Here is a 26,320-nt window from a genome sequence, read left to right as displayed (position 1 = left end):
AATGGAGCTTGGGAGCCCGTTTTTTGCTGGCAGAATGCTCAGGCCACCACAAGCGCCCCTGACACGAGTGAAGTTGAGCTGGCTGTGCCCATCCTGGCCACGGCCACCCTGGCTCCCCAAGGTCAGAAATAACCCTGATGCGGCCCTCAATGAAATTGAGTTTGATACCCCTGCTATAAAGGTTAAGTTTGCCCTGATGTTTCATCCCACAATATTGCCATCCGTTCACTTTATCATTGATCCAGGCAGTGATTGGATGTGAAGCACCGCTAGAGCTGGGCTGTTAAACTTGAACCTATGAAAAAATGATGCCACAAAAAAACCAACTCTCACGTCACTGGTATAATATGTTAATTATATCAAGAATCAAAATAGGAACAGTTAATTAAGGAGAAAGCAAAGGAAGGGATAGAAGCCAAAAAAGTTATAAAATATTAAGTAAAAATGCTTTTAATGATCCATCAGGAAAAAGAAAGGTAGAATGCCAAACATATCTTCAAATATAGGGAGCTTTAAAATCTTGGTGATAGCCCTGTTCTATTTAAGCAACTTCAGCTCAGGTAACTGATGTGATATAAGACATCCTCTAAATAATTAAATGGGCAGTCACTAATGTATGAAAGTAAATGTTCTTTTAGATACAGTGGATTCTTTAGCTACCCTTTAATCTATAAAGATTATGCATATAACCTTGAATAGGGTTTTGAAAGACATGAGAATGTACTAGAGATATATACTCCAACTCCCCACTGCTACCCCCACCTTGTCCATAGTACGACAGTTTCTGAATACTTTTCAAGAGAATCTGTGCATGGAGAGCATTCGAAATAACATGACACAAAAATACGCATGCATATCTAGGAAAGCATTACAAAAAGCATTACAGTATACTAAAGAACTTTTTTCTACTATCTAAGACTAGAAACACGCTCAGACAGTAATCTGAATGTTTGGACAAAGTGTAATCTAATAAATAGGAAAAATAAAGCCAACGTAGTTTTAGACAGATGAAGTTACCTTCATCTTGACTGCATTACATCTCCATTTGTTACCTCACCTCCACGACCGCTATATTTTATTCACGAACTCTATAGAAGCAAAGTTCCACTATATCTTTAGAGACATGTAGAAAGATTGAAGTTAAAATCACTGAATTTTGTATCTCTGGAACCTTTTCTTGTTTTATTATAGAGATGTTAAAAACCATGGAGGCATGGGGGATGAGTACAGATCAAAGACCAAGAAGTAATCCAACTTCAACTTTTGAAAGCTATCCTCCCATTAAAGTCAGAACAGCCATTTAATCATATGTTTCCACACCTGTTTTGGCCAAGTGATTCAGAAGAAGAGTACTGTAGTCACTGGGATTGAAAGCCATTAAGAAATAACAGGAGTGGATTTCACTTGACCAGTTCAATATATACAATCTGCTAAAGAATAGAGGCTGTGTTGGACAGTTAGAAAATGATTCAGGGTGACGCCCTCTATTATGTGACCCACATGTACTTCAGAAATTGTGGGAAATTTTAAAAGGCCCTTGCATGTAAATTTTAACAACCACAAACTGGTAAATAGACAAATAGAGGGTAGATTTTTCAGCCCTAAACAATGTAGGGCTTTAATGGGCCAAAGTCAACAATTTGTGCTAAAAAGAAGTTGTATTATTGTATGGAGTTTTAGAAAACAATTTTGATTTTGAGACAGATAACTTGATTTTCAGGGAAATCAGGAACAGGTGAATGACTCTGGTTGAGAATGTATTGTTTTTAAATTAATAGCAAGCCTGGGGATTTCTGATCACCTTCTGATTTAGTCCACAATGAATTTGGATCTGCTTTTTTGGTAAAGCATGTAAGCAGTATGGATGGACAAGTGATGAAATCGCTAGTATTTTTTAAGAAAGCAGGCAGCTGATGTGAGCCTAGTCTGAACAGACGCTTAAAGTTTAGTAAGCCTGCCTACTGCCGCAGCCAAGACTCAGTCATGCAGAGTGGACCCATTAATAACATTTACTTTAAATCAGTTTAGATTAACTGATGTCATATCTGTCAGTGAATGTGAGCTGTTAAGAGTTTGTTGCTCTTATGAACATTGATTTTGATTAAGTATCTCCCTGGCTTTTTTTTTTCCTTTTTGGCCTTATGCTGCTATAATTAAAGTTCCAATATTTTCTGGCTTGTAGCAATACAAGGTCTGGGATTGAAGTCATGCTTGTATTAATCTTTATTAAATGGGAAATTAGTTTTTCTCAGAATGGAAGGCAGCAGCTCATCCTGCCCTATCCCCAAATATATTATTGATGAGATGTAGCTATGAAGCTGATGGACGAGAGGATTTTGGTGTTCAGTAGTGAGTCTGCTGTAAATAATGAGAAAGTCGGATTGTTATACAACCCTTTCCTCTCACCCCAATGAACAGTGGGGAAGGCTGAACCTCTGGGACAGTTTTCTGGGTTAAAAAGGATCACTCTATGGAACTGTGGAATTACAATTTAGTACTGCCAGGCAGCGAAATGCCTCCTGAGTCACTTGCTTTTAGATAAATGGAATATTTGGCATTTCCAGAGTCACAGGCTGTCATATTAACAGAGATGTGGATTGTAGGAGGTGAGAAGGGCTGCGTTGTATTCTCAGTTGATGGGGGCATTGTTGCTTAATAATGCATTTATAAAAACACTTTTAAGATAGGTCATCCTTCCAAAACATTTTACTTTGGTAAATAAATGACATAAGTTCATAAAATGCAAACACATATAAAGATTTGATGAATTATACAGAAAACAGTAGCAGCAGAATATCACTAGATAAATAGGATAATAACATGAACAAATAACCTCATATTCAACAACTGAATATTAAAAAAGAATAAAACAGTTTGAGCATTACAAACATCCAGAAGCAATTAAAACCAGCTTTAGAAAATGCCCAAAAGCCATGAAGTTGGGGGAAAAACACATTCTCAGAAAGAAAGAGACTGTTCAGAGAAAATACCCATCTTTATTATTCACTAAAGCAAACATGCTTGCTTGCTTAACTAAAGAGCAGGCTCTGAATGCTAGTTTTTATCTTTAAACAAGAACATTATCCTTGAAGTTATTTAGAGTTAATGCTATAAAGCTGATTCAGTGAATTTGGTTTATTTATCTTTACAGAGAGCCAAGAGTTGCAATTTTGTGTTCTAGGTATTCAAGATCACTTTGCAACTTGGTGACCAGATGGCATTGCCTATGCTTGTCCCCTTTTCAGCACTTTCCTCTTCTAGGCAACAACTGTGTGGCAAAATCTATTTCCAGCTGTGTCAACAAATTGTTTATTTAGAATGACTGTTACCTTTCAAAGTCTTCCTTGATTTGGAGGAACCTTGCCTGTGACCACAATGTAGTCCTTGCTGTATATGGCTGTAGTCAGTGCAAAAAGTTCTGTGTGTGATCATTTGAGGGTAATCACTGGTTGCAGAAAACATCTATTTGAAAGTAAAAATACAGCATAATGTTTTTGAAAATGAACAAATAAACAAATATCCTTTGTTTAGAATAATTCTTGAGACCAGACTTCTTAGTCATGGAAACTTACTATTGAATAAGTTTATCAACAGTTAGGAGATCTACAAGCTTAGGTATAAATCTCTTGAAACTCTGCATTTATAATTCTGCAGAAGCCTGGTACAGGTAGTTCTTGACTTATGACCACATTTGACCCCCAAATTTCTGTTTTTAAGTGAGGCATTTGCTAAGTGAGTTTTGTCCCATTTTACAACCTTTTTTGCCTCAGTTGTTAAGTGAATCACTGCAGTTGACAAGTTAGTAGCCTGGTTGTTAAGTGAAACTGGCTTCCCCATTGTCTTTGCTTGTCCCAAGGTCACAAAACGTGATCACCTGACCATGGGACACAGCAACAGTCATAAATATGAACCAGTTGCCAAGCGTCTGAATTTTGATCACATGACCAAGGGGATGCTGCAGAGGTTGCAACTGTTACAAGTCATTTTTTTTCAGTGCCATTGTAACTTTGAATGGCCAGTAAATGAACTGTTGTAAGTCGGGGACTACCTGTATTCTGTACAACTCAGCATTTGTGAGATCAAGTGAGGTACTAATTCCACTCTATAAAGCCTTAGTAAGACCACACCTAGAGTACTGCTTCCAGTTTTGTTCACCACATTATAAAAAAGATGTTGAGACTCTAGAAAAAGTACAGAGAAGAGCAACCAGGATGATTAGGGGACTGGAGGCTAAAACATACGAAGAACGGTTGCAGGAACTGGGCTTGGCTAGTCTAGTGAAGAGAAGGACCAGGGGAGACATGATAGTGGTCTTCCAATATCTGAGGGGCTGCCACAAAGAAGAAGGGGTCAAGCTATTTTCTAAAGTGCCTGTAGGCCAGACAAAGAATAATGGATGGAAACTAAACAAGGAGAGATTTAACCTGGAAATAAGGAGAAACTTTTTGACAGTGAGAACAATTAACCAATGGAACAGCTTGCCCTCGGAAGATGTGGCAGCGCCATCACTTGAGACTTTCAAGAACAGATTGGACTGCCATTTGTCAGAAATGGTGTAGGGTCTCCCGCTTGGGCGGGGTGGGGTGGGGTTGGACTAGATGACCTATAAGGTCCCTTCCAACTCTGATTATCTGTTATCTGTTGTATGTATCTCTTGGGCTGTGTGGAAATCTCAGCTCCTTTTCCCAATGGTGCTTCTTTCCAAAAGGCAACTGGACAACAACAACAACAACATTTCGCTTCTCATCTAAGAAACTTCTTCATTTCTGAAGTATAAAAGCTTCTTGGATGAGAAGTGAAATATTTTCAATGAAAATAACAAACCCCTTCAAAATGCCTTTTTAAAAGTACCCTTGGGATAGCCATGACCTGGATGATTGATAATCTCCAGAAACTCTCAGCACCATTTGTTCTAAATGTGATTTGACAGATTACTGCTAGACATTGAAGATAGGAATTCCCTGACTTCCCTATGGCTGGTTCAGAATTATCTGTGTAATTTCAGGTCATACTTACTGATTCTCTTGAATACGGAAGTGTTTGGAACTCCCAGTGTCAATAAACTTTAAAACACAAAGAAGCAATATTCTTTTATTTGCTTTAATTTAATGTTTCAGGATTTCCCCCACCCCCTTTTCCCCCCATAATGATGTCACTTTGGAATATAACACCTACCTACTTCTAAACAATAAAGGATCACGATGCCTTAAAATTTAAAAGCTGTACTCTATTAATAAAGCTTCAGATGTTTATTTTACACCGCTATGGTATTTATACAATAACCTCTTTATAGCATTATAAATTTATTATTTGCAATAAATACATTGACTTCTGAGTAAATATTAGCTGCTTTTTCCAATCATAATGATAAAACCACATAATGTTGGTCTTTAAATTGAAGCTTTTGGATTTGCAGTGCTTGGAATGGTACTTTTCAAGGATGTGGGAAGTGGTTCCCTGTCTCTAAAATACTGGAGAATTATTGGGATTAGATTCTAGGATACACACAGAGATGTTTCTGTAACCATTGCCTTTCAGATCTATTCAAGCCATAAGTTCCCTATCCTGGCACTGGTGTCTGGCTAAGCAGTGATAACTGAAATTTCTTATTAAATGCCTCCTGCTGTTGTACTCAGTCTCTGTTCTGCCCGCTCTATCTTGAATGCTGTGTCTGAACCTATTGAGTTTCAGGAGAAGTAACGTAATAGGGTGATTCGGTTGTGAATGAGATTTTGGGGAGTGCCTAAATGCTGAAATAAACCATGTGGGGTGTTGGGAGTCCAGTGAGAAACATAGGGTAACAGAAGGTAGACTTTGCTGTGAGCAAATGTTATAATGCAATTCTGGCTATCTTGGTGAGTTGAGACTAGAGCAAGAAATGATTTCATGGGTGCATGTATGACGTCTTTTCCCTGTTCTGCTTTTTGGCAATAGTGTTTTACTTTTTGTACCTGTTCTAAATCAGTGGCAACACCACTTTGTTTCTATGTATCAAACTCGAAGGGGGAAAGGCAACGGATGGTGTGAAAGTATGGAATGTTTTGCAAGTATCACTATATTATCTTCCTTTCTCCCTTTGCCCTCCCTGCAGAAATATCTCTGGAATGGACTCTCCTCATATCTTCCAGAAGGTGTCACCCCAGAGCATAGCACGGGAACTTGAAGGACAAATGGGAAAGGAGGGAGGGGGGGAGGGGAAAAGGGGCTTTGAAAGGCAGTGCCATAAATAAGCTGTTCTTTTGCACTGCTCCTTAGCACCCCACGAGCCCTGGAGAACTGGAAAGGGCTCCCCTGAAAAGGTTGCAAAGTGTGTTTTTAGCAGATAAGTCTTTGCCTTTGAAGTATGGCAGCAGACTAAAGCGCCCCCGTCTTGTTGTTGCTGCCAGCCACTGCGAATTAATCACAGCCACATACAGATAAGAGTACAAAGCATCACAGAGCATTGTGCCAGAGAAGGGGGGGGGGAGGAGCAGGCAAGAATGAGAAATAGGGAAGGACGGATCCACAGTGGGAAGGTCAAGAGTTTTGCAGATATACAGGAATTGCAATTCCAATTTGCATTTCTCTGGTGCTTTGAAACATTGACAAACTACCCTGTCTTTTTTTGCGCTACAACTATGTGCGTCTAATTGAAGTAGTTTTTAGTCTGTGTAATATTCAACCTAGCTCTTTCAACTTTTTTGCTTCGCTTTGATCTTTGACTTTTCAATTATTCTTAATATGATTTTATTAATTAAGTGCTTCATTTCTACCTGAGAAAAGTACAGAGTTGTGAGCTATTGATGAATGGGTTAAAAGTTAAAGTCTCCTGCGGGTTGAGTTCATCTGGTGTATTTTTTGTGAAGGTTTCTGTGCAATTTTGGCAACAGACTAAAAGTGCCTTTTTCCAAGCTGTTTTGTTTTGGTTTTAGTCTATAGCCCCTGTAATCTCCTTTACTCTCTCATTCAAATACTAACTAAATCTTATTCTTCTTAACTCTTGAGTATAGACCAAGGGCTTCTATGTACTGAGACAGTTGGATGGATTAGCAGTGATGGTGAACCTTTTCAGCACTGAGTTCCCAAATTGGAATGCGCATGCGCTGGAGCACTAGAAATGTGAAGATCAGCTGGCCAGTGTGCATACGTGCACTGGAAACCAGAAGAGCAGCTGGCGACTGCACGCATGCCACAGAGAGGGCTCTGCGTGCCACCGGTTCGCCAACACGGGACTAGAATGATCCTATCTCCTGTGAAGATGTTAGATGAAGAAGAATCTGGAACTGAAGATCCAGAAACCAGGCTTAAGAAAGACTGACTAACCCTAAAAGCCCATTTGAGACATGCCAGCATCAGTACTGAAGAAGCATTTTCAAAAAATCCACACTCATAGCATGAATTTAAAAAAAAAAAAAAATTCTCCGAAGTATAAGAGATTTCTGAGAACCGTCATTAAAATCATGCAAATTAATTCCCTTATATTTATTTAGAATTTCACACTTTTGACACATTTCTCAAAATGTTTTCTTTCTTCAAAGCAGAAATTATGTTTATGATTAGGCTATTTGTTTGCAGAAGAGCCAGTGTAGCATATTAATGGGTATACATCTTTATTGAAAGGCGATTGAATCTACCACAATAGATGTGGGAAGGGAAAGGTGGCAATAAAAGCAACCATGTGATCACCTTTTCCAAAACGATATAGGAACTTTGCAATATAGGTAGCAACAGTATACAGTAATAATAGGGATAGGGATTTAAATCTGTCTTTAATATAAAATAACTGATCTTAGGAACTTTTAAGTTATATACAGAAATCACTTTGGTGTAGTGGTTAAAGTGCTGGCCTAGAAACCAGGAGACTGAGTTCTGATCCTGCCTTAGGCATGAAAGTCAACTGGGTGACTTTGGGCCAGTCATTCTGTCTCAGCCCAGTCTACCTCACAATGTTGTTGTTGAAAGGAGGAGGAGTATTATGTATTTTCACTACCTTGAGTTACTTATAAAGTAATAAAGGCATAATGCAATGCAATGCAATGCAATGCAATGCAATGCAATGCAATGCAATGCAATGCAATGCAATGCAATGCAGCACAATGCAGTACAATACAATACAATACGACATCGACATCAATATTGTGTGGGAAGAAGGGCAAGCCCTCTTCATCATCTTGGAAGACGCATGACAATATTGATCAGTGACCTCACTTGACCTATCCATTATCTGAGGACATGTGAGGGATAAGCCACCGATTTACTGAGGAAAATTTACATTGTAATCATGAGCTATTAATTTTGAGTGCAATAGAGTGAACTCAGCCTTAAGAAGTCATGAATTTTTGGTACAAAGTTATCATGCATCCTCGTTTATACATATTTACAAACTTGCCTGCATAGATTATCAAAATAGATGCAGGAATAAAAGGATATTTTTAGAGATGTGATTACACACAGCAATTTTTTGTTGAAGCGTCTAAAACTCATGGGAATAACTTATCTGAAGTTGAGAAAAATAACTTGGGCTATATTAAAATCAAAAGAGTGTAATTTCAATACATACACTTTGCAAAGCAGAAAAACAAATCAATATACTGACTCCCAATTTCTAACTTGCATAGTTACAATCCAGCTCTAAGCTGGACAAAGACAGAAGGCAAAAATACTAGTAAAATATTATCCCTGACTGCTTCCTCTTCTTTCTGCCTAATTGCTTACTATTGTGCTGTTTTTGTGATACTCCAAAATTATTCTTGCTGATTCTCCAAAGTTTTTTCAAACAGTACATTCCACATTCTTCTTGCTCTTTTTATTTGTTACATAGCTTTCCTTGCCAACTCACAGTTATACATTATCTTATCTTAAATATCTTACCAGGAGCAACTGCATATATCTGAAGTATAATATTACCCAGACACCAGGCACCTTTATGTCTTACTTTTGTCCAGATATTTATAGAGGCTTCTGAAATCCTACATATCCATGAAACTATCTGAAGAACATAAGTTGACAGAACTTGTGTTAGTGCTGTGCTTTATAACATATGCAATTGGTAGAGGACTTGGCTTTCTGATTAATTTGGGACCAATGGATGCCATTTAATTTTTAAAATTATTATAATTTTGGCTTATATGCCACTCCATTTTTGAGGATTCCAAGTAGATTCCAAATGACTGACTGACTGACTGACTGACTGGGTTATTTATTGTTGCCCATCTCAGCCACATGACTCTGAGTTGCATACATAATTAAAACACAAAGCTAAACAATCAACCCAGTTGAAAATAGTTAAGAAGAACATAACATTAAAAAGACAGGAGAGAGCGTGTTTTAAATCTGTACATAATGCAGACATTTAATGGATGCTACGCTTTCATGAGATCTCCAGTCCAAATGACAAAACCAAGTTTTTGAGAATCTTCTAGGATGGGTGTCAAACTCGATTTTATTGAGGGCTGCATCAGGGTTGTGTTTGACCTCGGGGGAGGCGTGGAGGCCAGATGGGTGTGGCCATCTCGATGTGACTTCTATCAGGGGCACCTGTGGTGGCCGGAGCGCTCTGTCAGTGAAAATGGAGCTCCATTTTCACTGGCAGAAGCCCCACCGGCAGTCCTTTGCTGTTTCCAGGGCAGTCCCGCAGGCCAAATCTAAGCACCCTGTAGGCTGGATCTGGCTCATGGGCCTTGAGTTTGACACCCCTGTTCTAGGAAGTCAATAGTGCTGAGGCCAGTCTCTGGGGGAATTAGTTTAGCAATCTGGGTGTCCTAGCAGAAAAGGTTGTGCCTCTTTAGTGAGAAGGTAACAGTGTTGCATATGCCTTGGCATATAGTTATGCCAGCCACATGATCACGGAAGCATGTTCAGACAATGCTGGCTCCCTCAGAAGAGAACTATAGATGAGCACTACCCTCCGGAGCTGGACATGACTGGATAGGGGAAACATTTATATTTTTTTACCTAGGCTATTCCAAATGCATGGGACATCACTGTAAAGCCTGGAGTACTAATTCATCATAGGTGGTAGTTCTTTTGATTTGAGATGCTCACCAGGCCCTCTCTACTAGAACCTACCAGATGAGCAGATTTAACTTTGAGAAAGTAATCTCATGAGATACCTGACATCATATAGGGTTTTAAAGGCTGTAACCAACACCTTGAATTTCATTCAAAGCTAACTGGGAACCAGTTTCCACAGTAGTAGTGTAGTGGTATTACATAAAGAGATTCTAGATCTTCCCACAGTTATTTAGGCTGCTGCAGGCTGAATCAGGCTGAAGCTATTGAATGATCTTCAAGGAGAGTCCTGTGGAGAGCAAATTGGAATAATCCAGCTGTAGAGTGACAATGGCATGAGTGACCAAGAGCAAATTATTCTGTACCAGAAATGACTGCAATTGGCACAAAAGATATACTGTAATTGCGTGAAAGCTCTTCTGGCTGCTGTTCAGCCAGAATCAAGAAGAACCATCAGATAGTGAGCCAGCTCCATCTTGCAGAGTGCAGTATGTCAAAAATTATGGAAATACTTGGCCTCTGGATCCACAACCACTTTGTCTTGCTGAGATTCAGTCTATGGCTGTTTTGCCCATCCATGTCCCAACAGCTTTCCTGCAATAACACTAGGTCATCTATTTTCTGTTTGGCCCAGGGTAGAGATAAATAATTGATGATGCGTCATCCCACACTAGCAGATGACTTTTCCCAGCAATTTCATTTAGATGTTATTTGGAGGGAGAGAGAGACAAATTATGTAACATTCCGTAGTGGGATTTAACCTCCCCTTTCTCACTACCCCTGAATAAAACTGAATACAGGAAGAGCACCACAAAACAATGCCTATCACTTGGAGCCAGCCTATATTATGACTAATTGAATTAAAAACTGCTGAGAGATCAAATAAGACCAAGAGAGTAGCATTTTCCCTATCCTAAGCTTCCAGAGATCACAAACAAGAGGTTTTTGAAACAATCAATGTGGTTTCAGTCCCACAACCAGGCCAGAATTTTGAGTGGAACAAGTCCAAGTAATGTACTTCAAACAGGACTCTCAATAACTGAAGTTTAATTATCTTCTAACTATCCTTCCCTAAAACAGTGGTGTCAAGTAGCTTCTGAGGAAGGGCAGATCTAGCATTATTTAAAAGGAACACCCCTCATTCCCAAAAGGACTTACCAATGTCTTTATGCAGTCTCCTATTACTTCCATGGCAGCTTTTACTATGAGGTTTAGACAGGATCGTACATGGAGACTCTGGACTTCCTAAGGATCCATAGATGGTTCAGACCCATCCTAGATAAACCTGTATGACGAAGCTTCTGCCATGTCTGTTGAATCTTCCCAATAGCATTTAACTCTGAGCTGGTATGAGTGATTTTGTCCTGAAGGAGATTGTGTGAATTCATTGCATTAGCCCAGCAGATAGTTTTCTGACTTGGCTTTTCATGATGGGGATTGATTACTATTGCCTCGTCCTCTAAATTTTTCATTACCTAGTGGGACAATGCTAGCTTTCTAAACTCTGCACAGTTTTATTGGTGGCTAATGTCACCAATAGTGAAAGAAAAATAACTCTCTGCATCTTCATCGGGATATTATCCTCCTCCTATTTCCCAAAGAATGCACAGTGGTCCTAAGATAGCACTTCCATTGACCGTGTTATTCAATGTTTCTTCATGATCTTCTAATTGAGACCAATTTATTTTATGATCATTGTAGGCAGTTTTGGCCCTTCCTTCCTCCCTCCCTCCCTCCCTCCCTTCCTTCCTTCCTTCCTTCCTTCCTTCCTTCCTTCCTTCCTTCCTTCCTTCCCTCCCTCCCTCCCTCCCTCCCTCCAAGCTACTGTCTATTCTTATAACCTAAACAGTCTATTTTCCATGCTGAAAGAAACTTGAAAATTATGTTTGTAGCCAGCGAACAAAGTTACTTACTTGTGGTGCCAAAGTGATCCTTTAGCATTTGTATTCTGTGTGTGCTTCAATGAGCCACATGCTACCCAGTTCTCTTTCTCTCTCTCTTTTAAAGACTGGTTCCTTTTATAAACATGAAACTAGAATTTTCTTCCTGATTTCAGCTGTAATACAGCTGACAAAGCGACTGTTCGGTTTAGGCAACCGTTAAGTTATTAAGAAACCACTGAGGATTCTCATAAATTGTTCTTTAAGGCAACCAAGATGATATTTGTAAGAAAGCAACTTTTATCTTCCAGACAAAAGACCTGTCTTATTCAAAGCAATATCTGCATCTTTTTTTTCCTCCGAGTTCTTTCCTTGTTTTCATTTTCTCTTTTTCAGTGCTATTTTTGGCTTTGCTGTAGTAATGAAATCTTATTATATTAAAGGAGTGTCAAAATATGGATTGGAGTTTTTTAACCTTTGACCCCATACAGATCACTAGACCAGAACTGATATTAACAGACAGTCACACTGCATTTGCATATTTTCTATTTTGTGCTGCCACGTTCTGGACCAACTGCAGCTTTCAAATGATCTTCAAGAACTGCCCCATATAGAGCATGTCATAATTGTCTACACACAAACTGAGTAAAGCATGAATGATTGTAAAGAACATCTTCAGCAATAGATGGAATTAGTGCATGAGATGAAGACCCTCCAGGGCTTGGCTTCCACCTGCTCCTTGAGCAGGAGCTGCAAGTCCAGAAGGATTCCTGAATTCTCCCCCAGTCCCAAATGGAGCACTGCAATTCCATTTGGGATTAAAAATGGAAAATCTGCAAATTTGGGTAGTCGAAATATTCACAGCTTAATCTTAATCTGTTCTTTAAGCGTCTTCAGGCACCAGGCCAAGAATTGATAGCATCACTTGGTTAGTCCTGGATGAAATATACAATGGAGTAATATTCAGCTAGATATAATTGGTATACCTGACTTCATATCGATGGATGACCTCATCTAGCTGCTTCATGTAGATGTTGAACAGGAGAGCTGTCACCTGTCCTCTAAGCCAAGGAAACACAACAAATTGAACTATTTCTACCGTGTTTCTCATATAATAAGGCCGGGTCTTATTTTTTTTTGAGCCCCGAAAAAATGGCTAGGCCGTCTTTTCGGGGGTGACTTAATTCCCCCCCCCCCGTTGCATCTGCAGGCGGGCGGCGATGGCTTGGATGTTGACCTCGGCGTTGGTGGGGTACTTTGTATCGGGGTCAACACAGGCAGCACCAGATCTGGGTGTGCAACAAAAGTACTTCCTGACGGCAAGACCCCTCCACCATTCCCCCCCATTTTGCATGTTTTATTATAGGCCTTAATTTGGGGGGAGGGGCTTAATTTCATTTCATGCCTATAAAACATGCTGGGATTTCCTATTGGGGGAGGCTGTATTGTTGGAGAAACGGTACTTTATTGTAAAGCTATATTAATAGAATCTTGCAAATCTGAAAGTACAAACTTCCTGTAGCCACTTTTAATTCCTTAAAGATCAAAGCAGGCCAGATTGACTCACCTATATCATCTCAATCACAGATCATCAACAAACACAATCAGTACTTCTCAATACTCTGGCTTTTCCTGAAGTTTATTGTAAGTGGAAAAGATCTTCCTTCCTTAAAAGGGAATGATGGGGGCTGGATGTAAATTGTTCTAAAGTGTTGGGCGACCTGTTGAATGGGCATAAGATAGCCCATTAGTTGATAAAAAAATGATAATTTTAGTTATAAACTTTGAACGCTACTTAGTTACATTACCTAATTTTGAGTTGGTTTTATTGGATACATGGAAGTTTTACATACTGACACCTGAAATTGCACAGCCAGTTCCTTTCTTGCTGTGTTGTTGCTAATTTGTGAAGTTAGATATGATAAAGAATTCTTGTTTATATAACCCGTAAATTCTTATATTACTCCCTATTTTGCTTTCCTACTGTTTTTTTTATTCCGTAAATAAATTACATTATAAGTTTCATTTTGAAAATATCAGCACAGTATGATGACTCACTTACCCAAAGCTGATGAAGCAGGAAGAGAACTGTCAATGAGAAATTAGAGCAATTATTATTATTTGAGTAATTAACATATCAGGATGAGGAGAAAGGTTAATCGAGCTTTTTCTTATTTTTTAATGGGGCTTTTTTGGTGATTGAGCGGGAGAAATAAATGTTTATTTTCATTGGTAGAATGGGGAACCAATCATAAGAGGGAATGGCAGTAGATATATTTGATTTAAAGACCTAGTTTCCATGTGTCATGTAGGCTACGTTACTGCCTACCCAGTGGTGGGATTCAGATTTTTTTACTACCGGTTCTGTGGGTGTGGCTTGGTGGGCGTGGCAGAGGAAGGATACTGTAAAATCTCCAGCCAGAGGTTCTCCGAACTACTCAAAATTTCTGCTACCGGTTCTCCAGAACTGGTCGGAACCTGCTGAATACCACCACTGCCTACCGAGAGGAAATAAATAAGATATATGAGTCTGGGAAGAAAGGTTTCACTCACTGTGAAACAGGTAGATCATGGTTGTCAAATTCGCTGCATCACGTTACCGTCACATGACGTTTTGCAATGTTTTTCTCCTTCATGGAGCTGGGGTGGGCGTGGCCTGCATGTGACGGATGTGGCCCATGGGCCGCCACTTTAATACCCCTGAGGTAGATGATTTGGGCCCTGGAATGTAGACTGGATTTTGATTCTGGGTCTCATAATACGTGACTTGGAGATGTAAATACCCATTTTATATTAGGTTATTGGATGCTGTTTCTTTTGCCTCTTCGTTTTCTTCAACTTCCAAGGACCTGGGCTGTCACAAACTTCACATGAAAATAATTATTTGGAACAGAGTGAAACTAAATATTCAGAGCAGGATCTTTCTCATTCATTTGGGTCTCTAAACAATCGAAGGTGCTGCAGGAAAATATATTCTTTGACAGCACAGTTGCTACTTTTAGTTTCTTGAGAAGAGGTTTGACTCTCGGAGTGGTGGCTAATAGTTTTTGAATATATGCTTCAAGATCTTCAGTAATGTAATTCTCTTACATTGGAGTGTAGCCAAATATAGTATAGGTAGGCAGAAGTATGGATTTAATTCCATGGCATAATCAAACTTTATAGCCTTTTCGAATTGCATATTCCAGAGATGGTAGGCAGACGCTAAGAATTCTGGGAATTGTAGCCTCAATACATCTGAAGAACATAGTTGTAACTGCCTCTTCTGCAACCGTTTTGGCATTCATAAAATATACATTACACACAAGACAAATGGCATGTATAAGTAGTCCTTGACTTACAACCACAATTGGGTCCAGAATTTCTGTTGCTAAGCAGGGTGGATGTTAAGTTCCACCCAAGTTTACTTGCCCCCATTGTTAAATGAATCACATAGCTGTGATCTGGTTTCCCCCATTGGCTTTGCTTGTTGGAAGCTGGCTGGGAAGGTCACGAATGGCGATCTTATGAATCTGGGATGCTGCCACCATGCAAATACATGCCAGTTGCCAAGCACTCAAATTTTGACCGTAACTGTGGGGATGTTGCTACAGTCGTAAGTGCAGTGACAGGTCATAAATAACTTTTTTTCAACAGCGTTGGAAGTTGGAACGGTCACTAAACATATTGTTGTTAAGTTGAGAACATATCCTGAAAGAAATCCAATTGTGTTCATTGAGGCGTGAATACTATTAACTTGTGTTTTGATGATAGCATAAGCCGCGGAGATGTCTTTTTCTTCCCTTAAAAAAGGTTATAATCTATTTCTGTGATGTTAAGCTAGCTCAAGCCAAATACTTTCATACTATCCTCCCTAATGGAGTTTAGCGTGGCACGTGTAGGATTATCTCACTGTGTCTCCTTAGCTGCCCTCTGAGAAAGATTAGATTGAGAAAGTGCCTAAATTAAGGTCTCCTCAACTGGCTTCATGCCTCCTCAGATCTCTTAGTGCAAATATTACACACTATTTATTGTATCCTGCTGTCTCTGATGCCTGCCTCAATGAAGCAGCGACAATTGAATTAATGTTTTCCCATTTGGTGCTCTATTTTTTTTTTCATAGGATCATGTCACATAAACAGTAGATTGATATAAATTGTAGAATTGCCACTGATAGTGAAAAGTTACTACTGGAATTGCTTTTATTTACCACCAATTGATTTTAAAACTAGAATAGGAATATATTGATTGAATGATGAATATGGCCCTTAAAAGGACTGAAAAGGTGTATTTGTCATAGGAATTCAGCCTACGGGAAACTGTTACCATGCTTAAAATGTCCATGGGATGCTTCTCAGTTAATTCCTGAAGTTGACAAACCCAGTAATTACAGCCACATGGAACAGGAAGTGTTTATTTTTTACACAGCCTCCCTTTCTCACTCACAGAGAGATTTAGAAACCACTCATCTCTCTCAGCATAAGAAAGAGGTTTTTTTTTTTTTTCCAATTAAACACTAGATTAAATGGCAGTTTGCAACTTTCAGAGTTACACTGAATTCCTTATCCACTGAAATTAGTGAGAATTAGGCTGTGGCATGAACGAAATGGTATTAAGCTCCCTGCCAGCCATGAATCCATAGATATCAATGATATTTGAGTTTATTACTTGTCAAACTATAGTTTTTGAAAATTGGTCCTATTTGTTATGTTATACTAGTGGTTTTCATTGGATAGAGGAAAGCTCTTAGAAGTACTGTCTCCCTTTGGTTGCTTTATATGCGTAGGACATCAGCTGAGAAATAGTCTGGTTGCTTTGATATCCTGTGATTGAGGGATAACATTTTCCTTGGGGTTTGGTTAAGCTTGGAACTTGAATATTTTGAAGCAAATATATCCTAAGACTTGCCACACTTTGTGCTGAAATCATAAGCCCTTTGCATATTTTAATAACAATGTGATACAGGTCTGTTTTAAAGAAATTTGAAAAAAACAAACCTAGAAGGGATCTAGGAGGTCTTCTAGTCCACCCCCTGCTCAAGGCCATCCCAATCAAATGGTTGTCCCCTGGTCTAGTCTATTTTTGAAAATCTCCAGTGGGGGAACACCCACAACTCTGGAAGGCAAGCTATTCCACTGATTAATTTGTAAGACTTTATTTTTGACTTAGCTTTAAGAATTAGGAATTGGTAGATCTTTTGGGTGGCTTTAATTAAATTGTCTATTTTTAATTTTAATTTTTTTATTTTTATTGATGGATGGAATTTCTAGCACAAATGACTTTGAACAGGAGAAAATCTCGGTATATCTAGAGTAATGTTGATTACTAATGCAGATATTGTATTAACTTTAAAATACTGGCCTGTTGGTAAAGCGTTTAAAGTATTCAGGGAGAAATAATTACCCATTAGGTGGTTAACAGTTTTTAGTAATGACCTATATTTGCTAAACAGGAAAAAGAGCCCAGCCTGTAAGATTAATGAAAGGATGTGTTTAAAACAGCTTATCCCTGCCTTTATTTTGGTGTATGAAACTGGATCATAATTTTCTTTCATTGTTTCAATATCTTAGAACATACGGCAGAAATGGGAGGGCCCCCAGTTTTGACTTCTAACAGTATATTTCACCATACAGTATGTCTGGTGAAAAATGAAGGTGTGCCTGCCTCGCATATTTTCCATTTAGCCTGATGTTAAACGGATTGGAATGAGCTAAATGGATTGCAGTGATAAGCCGAAGCAAGAAAGAACGAATGGGTGGGTGGGTGGATGGGAGGATGAGTTGGCAGCCAAGAACTTAAAAGGGAATGTAGAGTATGGGAGAGGGGCAGAGAGATAGGAGGGAGATATGGTCATCGGATCCAGCTATGGAATGAGGGAAGTTTCAGACTAGCAATTTTAGGGAACGTGTTGGGATGAGGAATTGGCAGCTGCCGACACACATTCCAGGACTTGCTACATATTAGCTGAGCAGCTGTCAGGCTGTGTGTGAAGGCTTCTTGCAATCACACCTGCATTCCTGGACACCTTCACAATGAGCCCAAGCCCTGTTCGCTGTAGGGGACCAGCCTGTCTATATCTCTGCTGCTGCTGATCTATCTTCTTTCACTCTGGGGCGTCTCTCTTAATCAAATACATTTGTTTTGTAAAACCGTCTAAAAATAATCCCGGGCTGGTATGTGTGTGCTGGATGTTGGCAGTGAATCAAAGGCTCTGCTCTAATTAAGCAGGCCCTGGTTTGTTTGTGAGCCGCATATATTTCCATGCTAATCAGCCACACGCCAGGATCCTGCCTTCTAAGCCTCACTTCCTTTGCCTGATTGGAAACTATGCAAATGGACGGAGGGAGTCTATTTATTGCAGACTAGGAATGAGGCTGCAAACCATTTTGTGGGGCTTTATTGGAGTGGGAGGGGCAGTACTTTGGCTGGAGTTGCAAAAATAATGGATAGGCCAGTGAAATCAGTCCAATTATTTACTGTTGCACAAAGGGTATCAGTTACTCCTTTGTCGTGAAATACTTTCTTAGTACAACATTCTGCTCAAAGTCACTTAGATTTGTTGACCAGGTATTGCTGCAGTTCACAGGGAATAGAATGTAAGTATATAAAACAACACGAATCAAAACGCAAGGCTTGTCTAGTTGTAGGTTATATTTCTCACAATTGCTAACCATATAAGAAATCCACAAAGGGAGCAAGATCATAGTAGCACCCTCCTGCTTATATTTCCAACAGATTGTATAAAAGAGCATTTTGTATCTGATTGGGGAAGCATAAAAGCATTTTGATAAGTAGCCATTATGGACCACATCCACTATGAATCTGTTTTGTTCTCTTTTAAAACCCCTAAAAATGAATAGAGATCTTGGGGAAGCAAAATCGTTCATTGTACAAAGTAATGCTTTCTTTTGTCTGTTCCGAACTTTTCAACTTTCAACTTTATTATGTGACCCCAGATTCTAGTAGGTGAATGAGTGGAGCTACGTCCACACCATTGTGATAATGGATTTCAAAGGATAATCCATTCTGAATGTTTATTCATGCCACCAATTTTGGGACTGTATATAGTTTAAATGGTCATTGGAATTAGTATAGGCAATTCTTGACCTACGACCACAATTGAGCCCAAAATGTCTTTTGTTAACTGAGACATTTGTCAATGTGAGTTTTGCCCTATTTTATGATCTTTCTTGCTCCAGTTAAGTAAATCATTGCAGTTGGTAAGTTGGTAACAAGGTTGTGAAGTGAATCTGGCTTCCCTATTGATTTTGCTTGTCAGAAGGTTGCAAAAGGTGATCACATGATCCGAGATACTGCAACCATCATAAATATGAACCAGTTGCCAAGCAATTTTAAGCATGTGAAAATGGGGACACTTGCAATGGTTGTAAGTGTGAAAAACAGTCATAAGTTTTTCAGTGCTGTTGTAACATCGAATGGTCATTAAGCGAACTGTTGTAAGTCGAAGACTACCTGTACATTATCTTTGTCTAGATCAAGGGTCTTCAAACCTGGCCGCTTTAAGACTTGTGGACTTCAACTCCCAGAATTCCTGAGCTAACATGACAGGAGGAGGAATTCTGAGAGTTGAAGTCCACAAGTCTTAAAGCTGCCAGGTTTGAAGACCCCTGGTCTAGATAGATTGTAGGGCCAAAAGACGATTGAATCCAGATTTCAGGATTAAGGTTATTCCCCATTTTCTCCACAATTCAGGTTTTACAAGTTGGCTTCTAAGAGTTTTAATTGCAGAAAGGAAAAAAAAGAGACAACTTTCAGTGCAAATAGATAAAAGAGAAGCATGATGAGCATCTTGATGGCAGCTGAACGAAGAGAATTACCCTAGTTATATTCTGTCCCTATCATGAGTTGAATAGGATCTTATAATGCCTTTTAATGCCGTTATTTCCTCTGTGGTGAAAGCAAATCTTTTTGGATAAGATTTATTGTCACTATTATTAATGGGATTACAGCATTTGCTATATCCCTGCTGTGTCGGGAACAAATATGCTGATTGACCCTCACTCCTTTTATGAAGTATAACTTCTAATAGAATATACGGGCCCTTGATTGTAATGTCGAAATAGTGGTGAAATTTGTCTTCATTCTCTTGGCTCTCATTATGCACCTTCTTTGCATGGGATGTTAGTGCTTTCATGAGATCTCCAGTCCAAATGACAAAACCAAGTTTTTGAGGATCTTCTAGGATGGGTGTCATTGAGTGGTTTACTGTAGGTGCTCCACCTTCTTGATAGGCTGGAGAACCTTTCAAGGGCAATGCAACTATTAGATTATTGGAAAGTTCATTGGGTAAGGGGAGCTGGCTAAAACAAAGCATATATAATTCATCATTAAAAAAAACCCAAAGATGATTAATTCCAGTAATGATTCCAGCAAATGTACGAGATGGTAAATGCTGAAAGGTGGTAAATGTGTAATTGCTCTGGCAAAGGAGATAGGCTGTAATGACAGGTAAAAGAAAAAGGATCTGTATCCATGAGAGGTAAAGCCTCTTTGTTGGATGTGCAATATTTCTGAGGCTACCGCAAGAGAGGCTGAAGTTCACAAGCAGCTACCATTCTTCCTCCATCCAATTCAGCCCGTAGAGAAATTGATAATGGAAAACTTGCCCTAATTAAAGGATTTTTATATTTTCTACATGGTGATGGTCAGTAATGCTCAACATACCTCTTACTGGCACTTTCTCTAGAGATACTAATACACATTATCCAGTAATTGCCTGCTTCATTTTTTCAAATTTATTATTTTAACTGTAGTGCACTCAGAGTTCATAATAATGGCAAGTGGTATACAAATGCATCAAATAAATCTTCAATGAAAACCAAATGGAAATAATTGTTGTTGTTTTTTATTGTAAAAGACATAAAAGTGATAACTCAAATGTTCTTGAAAAGGCAGAGAAATTATTAACTAACCAAATGCAATTGATAATTCTTATTTTTTCTTATTTTTTTTGTTTGTTAAAAAAGCAAAAACAAATAAAGTATTTTAGGAAAATCTATACCTATTTCTATTTCACAAAGCTGCATTTTCCATTGCCAAGCAAAACCAATTCTTGGGGGTGGTACTGTTGGATACTCACATTAACTTACTTTTTCAATTATCATGAAGTTGGTAGGATAGGAAACTATGAAGTAATAATTGAAATAGTAAAGACTAAATATATGTTATGCTTAACAATGCTAATTGGGACTAGCAACTCCTTCACTAAGCACTATAGTTGTAAAGTGCAACATCACATGATTGTACTGATTTGTGTTAGTAGTTGTACTTGTTGCTGTTATGTAAATTATGGTTGCAACATTCCATGGTCACATGTTTGCCTTTTGCAATTTCCTGCTGGCTTCCCCATTGTTTGTTAAAAAGTCAGCAGTGAACGTTGCAAATGGTGATCACGTAACTACAGACACTGCAACCATTGTAATTATGAAACAGTTGACATTGCCAAATGCTGATGGTGATCATGTGACTGGGAATGCTACAGTGGCGACAACTAGGTCATTAGTTCCCCTCTTTCAGTGTCATGGTAACTTTGAACAGTTGTAAACTTAGTGCCATTCAACAAGGACTACCTGTACTTGTATAGAACTTGGAACACTGTGTCTTTGCAACCTAATAAATGAAAGCCATCTTAATTTTGCAAAAATTGCACCAATTTTCATGCTTCTTACATGTTCCCTGTTTCTTTCAGATCTTAGTTGATCCTGCCAATCCCATTGGACATTCAGCCTTGCAATATGAAAATGTGATAGCCCATGATGGCAGTCCAATTTTGCGGGATTTAGTGCTGAGCCCTGATCTGCAATATCTTTATGCCATGAGTGAGAAACAGGTAAGAATCTAAATTTGTATTACATTTCATTTGCATAAACCCAACTCTAGGGAACCCATAACCAGATGATTAGAGGTTTCTTTTTAATCTTTGCTGCAAATGGAACATTTCAAGCACAGTGCATTAACTTAGGGCAAGATTCTTTGGATGAATTGAACAAAAAATTTATAGACTGGTGATGTAGATCATTGGAATAAAAGTATTTGTATGACTGACAAGCAGCACCTTTATAGAGGGATGGCTGTTTTAAGAGATCATTTTAAAAATGAGCAGTTTTTATTGTACCATATGATAGTTTATATGAATTCACTCAGTAAATTTCAGTTTTAGCAAGCCCTACACATGGACAAAAGCAGTATAATGCAAATCAGTGTATTGCTTTCGATACCATCAATCATAGTATCCTTCTGAATCACCCCCAAGGATAAGGGATGGCCAACACAGTCTTGTGGTGCTCGCCTCATTTCTCCAGAGTCAGTTCCAGTTAGTAGTGATGCAACATCTATATGAGGCTACTGGGAGACCTCATTCATTGCTATGAGGTGAGGTATCATCACTATGTTGCTGATAATTATATATCTTTGCTCCTGGTGTATTAAGCAATGCTGTGAACATTGTAGCCCAGTGCCTGGAAGATGGAAGGGTCTGAAAATGGGATAATAGGCTTCAGGTACACTCTGGCAAAACTGAGTGGCACGGAGGACATGCCAGTTGTAAGACTATACCATCTTTGGTGCTAGAGATCCTCCTGTACTCATAATTCCTACCCTGCAGGTGACAGTTGTAGTTAGGAGGCCTTTGCATAACTTTGTGTTGTACACCTGTTGGACCTGTTCCTAGATCTGCTCCAGACAGAACAGCTCTGGGAGAAGCACTGGCTGGGTCCAATTCATGTTGCTAGTTTTAATCTTCAAAGCCCTTCATGGCATGTGACTGAATTATCTAAGGGACTGCCTCTCCCTAATTATATCTCCCGTTCCATGAGGTCTGGCAGAAGAGAAATGCTGTGGGTTCCAACTGCTAGGGAATTTGGCAGGTCCCAAGAGGTGAGCCTTCCCTGCTGTGGCACCTGCCTAATGGGACATTCTCTCCCCCCCTCCTAAAGTGAGGTTAGGTCCATCTCCTTGTCAACATGCTTGGGATCCCAGGGGACCAGTGAAATTCTAAGATGGCTCCATTATTGTGGTTGGCCTTGCAGTTTTCATATTTTAACGATGACTGTTTTTATACATTTGTTATTTTAATAAATGGTTCTATGCTGTCCAGAGTCATTTTTGTCAAATGGATAGCCATATAAATGTGATAAAATAAATGAATAAAAGGCACATCACAACCGACTATAAAATGCCTTCTGCTTGTGGATCTAGTGGCTGGCAGTTACTACAAAAATGGATTTATGTTCAAGAATGAACATGATGGTGTATCTTCATCTATTCAATATAGTTTCCTAATAAATTCCATTTTTGTTTTTAATGGCAACAAGTACTGATCAGGTGCTTCCCTGTTTCTTTCTCCATATGTTACTACAGTACAGTAGTACATTGTGCTTGCTTTGGTTGGGTTTATTAGTTGGAACTTTGACATTGTTATTGCCTGCAAACACACAAAATCTATTGCTTGTGAAAACATTTGTACCAGCAGTTTAACCGCCCTTAATCCTTTTTACTAACAATATCTTTTCAAAAATGGAGTGCCTGGCTGATGTCTTATTGCAGTTCAAATATTTCTCAGTCCAGGCAGGCACCTATCATTGTTGGGTTAGTTCACCTATTCTGCTAAATAATTTTGTTTTATCCTAGGGTGAATGTATGAACCTAGCTATTGTGGTTTATAAACCAGAATTTATAGCATAGTGTTATTTGGGCTTTATATAATATATAGACCTAGCCACCATAAGTCGCAGAATGTTTGTTTTTTGTTTATTCCATTTGTAAGGCTATCTACTCAATAGGCAATTCTATATTAATTAATATATGTATTAAGGGAGAACAAACAGATGACAACAGAAAAACCTCTCCCAAACCGTTCCCCCAAATAATGCTAATACTAATACAGGTACTGTTACTATTACTTCTACTAATACAGAAAATCTATATCCCATCAACTGTTATCCCAAAGCATCCCAAAATTGTTAAGCACAGTCCCTGACCCTCAAAAATTTGCTCATTCCTGATCTGTTTTTTTTAAAAGTGTGAATGGAGGAATGTTAAAACTCTTATTATAGTTCCTATTTTACCTCCTCAGAAACTTCCATCTGAGTTTTCTTCCAGAATTAGAGATTGACTAAGGAATAAAATGTAGACAAAAAGGTTACAACAGCAGAAATACTTTTGATCCATAATATCTCCTTGGTTCAAAATATTAAATGTCCAGATTTACTTTATATAGAGAAGAGGAAGGTATGGGTTTCAATAGTGGAACTGTTGCAAGTACATTTAATTTTGCAATAAGAGGAATCAGGCTTTTCCTCACCATGTTTATATCTGATTGAACGTTCAGTTGTTTGCTCATGGAATGAATAAAAATATTTAGTTGAAGTGGAATGGAAAGATAAACTTGTTTATTCATTTAATAAATGTATATGCTACTCCAATAAAGTGACTCTGGACAGTATTCAAAATGCCATTGCTTGAAAGCAAATGTAGATGCATTTAGCATCTGTTCTAAACTTATTAGAACTCTCTTGGGAAAAAAACACTATTTGTCAGATTGACTTTGCTATAGGTATTATAGAAATATCTTCTGTACTATTTGAGCAAGATAAACAGGTATTAATATAGGTAAGAAATGCCAGAAATGGTACTGCCTATGGAGATTCTCAATCATCCAGGTCATCTTTGTCATAAAGGTGCTTTTCAAAAGGCAGCCAAGAAGCTGAAGAAACTTCTTGGATGAGAAGCAAAATGTTTTTAAGGGACGAAACCAAGGAAGTTCAGTTGCCCTTTGAAAAGCACCTTTGGCATATGGGTGGTATTGTGGCTAATTGTTTCAATATTCAATATGTCTGCTGTGCGATTCTCCAAGGTTAAAGGTCATGATGACTTGCATATTCATGTGCATGCTTGTAAGCATGTCCACATGTGCCAAATATATTGGTTACAGAAAAAAAAATTCTAAGAAAGTTTTTAGTGGGAATTGCCAACTCCAGGTAGTCAGGCAGGGGTAGCTAGGGATTGCACGGGACTTCTATTTGTTTGTTTTTTTGGAAAATCTTTAATTCAGGATCTTCCTAATTGAAACTTTTAGATACTTCTAGGTGTTGCCTACATGTACTGCTCTGCATTACAGATATCTAGTCTGGAGGTGTCTGTAACATCAGTTGTATCCAGGGGTGGGGTCAGAGGTGGTATTCATCAGGTTCTGACCAGTTCTGGAGAACCGGAAGCGGAAATTTTGAGTAGTTCAGAGAACTGGCAAATACCACCTCTGACTGGCCCTGCCCCCATCTATTCTCTGCCTTCCAAGTACCAGCTGATCAGCTGGGTCTTCTTTTGTTGCCCTGCATAGGAGAACGGAGCTGGAAAGCAGGTTAGTGGCATGGGGAAGGAATGGGGATTTTGCAGTAACCTTCCCCAAGGAGTGGGGTGGGAATGGAGATTTTACAGTATCCTTCCCCTGCCATGCCCACCAAGCCAGACCCGCCAAGCCAAGCCACGCCCACCAAGCCACACCCACAGAACTGGTAGTAAAAAAAATTGAATCCCACCACTGGGTGGGATTCTGCCAGTTCGGACTTGTACAGGTGAACACCTATCTCTGAAGATCAGCTAGGAGCGAACCAGTTCGCTCTGACGATCATGTGGGCCTGCCCACCTGCCCCTGCACTGTACTGACCTTTATCGTCTCAGCTGATCAGTGCGGAAGAGCAGATTGCTGCTCTTCAGCTATGTTGCTCCCCCAAATTAACATAGCAGGTAAGGATTTTTGAATTGCTGTTCATGCACGGGCAGCGAACCGGTTGTTATACTGGCAACATCCCACACCTGGTTGTATGCCTATGACTGTCTTCTTCAGGAAAAGATATACAAAAGCACTTGTATAAATGCACCACAACCATCTGATTTAAGTTCATCTGTTTAAATGCGAACACTTCAAATGGAAGAGTAAACTGGTATAAAAACATATGGTTCAGGCATGTAAAATAAAGGCACTACAAACTCTCTAAACAGTTTACTAAACAGTTTACTATGCCATTCCTTTAGAGGTTTTATTTTAAAACAGATGAAGACATTGAAAAAAAAAACTTGGTTCTTCTTTCGTGTAAAATGGCATTTTGAAATGTTTGCAATCACAGTGGAAAGGTAATGAATACAGACAGTTGTCAGCTTACGACCACAAGTGAGCCCAAAATTTTTGTGGCTAAGCAAGACAGTTGTTGGGTTTTGCTCCCTTTTATGACCTTTCTTGCAGCAGCTGTTAAGTGAGTCATTGCCATTGTTAACTTAGTAGCAAGGCTGTTGAGTGAATCTGGCTTCCCCATTGAGTTTGCTTGTAAGAATTGTCCCAGGGTCATAGGATCACAAAAGGTGATCCTATGACCCTGGGACAATGCAACTGTCGTAAACACGAGTCAGTCTGAATTTTGGTCATGTGACTATGGGGATGTTGCAACGGTTGGAAA

At 39.0% G+C, this 26,320-nt stretch overlaps 1 protein-coding gene across 7 annotated transcripts in view; it reads left to right on the top strand.

The window, feature by feature from the left end:
* The window catches only part of PLXNA1 (plexin A1), a 403,477-nt gene that overhangs the window by 179,867 nt on the left and 197,290 nt on the right, over window positions 1-26,320 (top strand). For all 7 annotated transcript variants that reach the window (XM_087954683.1, XM_087954678.1, XM_026678138.2 and 4 more), the window contains exon 4: window positions 21,559-21,699. In XM_087954683.1, coding sequence (XP_087810809.1) covers window positions 21,559-21,699 — 141 coding nt within the window. The remainder of the gene's footprint in view (window positions 1-21,558; window positions 21,700-26,320) is intronic.

Source organism: Notechis scutatus, chromosome 2 (assembly GCF_049901735.1).
Source record: "Notechis scutatus isolate UNSWTSFEM ecotype Mainland chromosome 2, rNotScu1.2, whole genome shotgun sequence".
Classification (NCBI taxonomy): Eukaryota; Metazoa; Chordata; class Lepidosauria; order Squamata; family Elapidae; genus Notechis; species Notechis scutatus.
The sequence above is the reverse complement of the archived record's forward strand: the minus strand, read 5'-3'. Positions and strand labels throughout refer to the sequence as shown.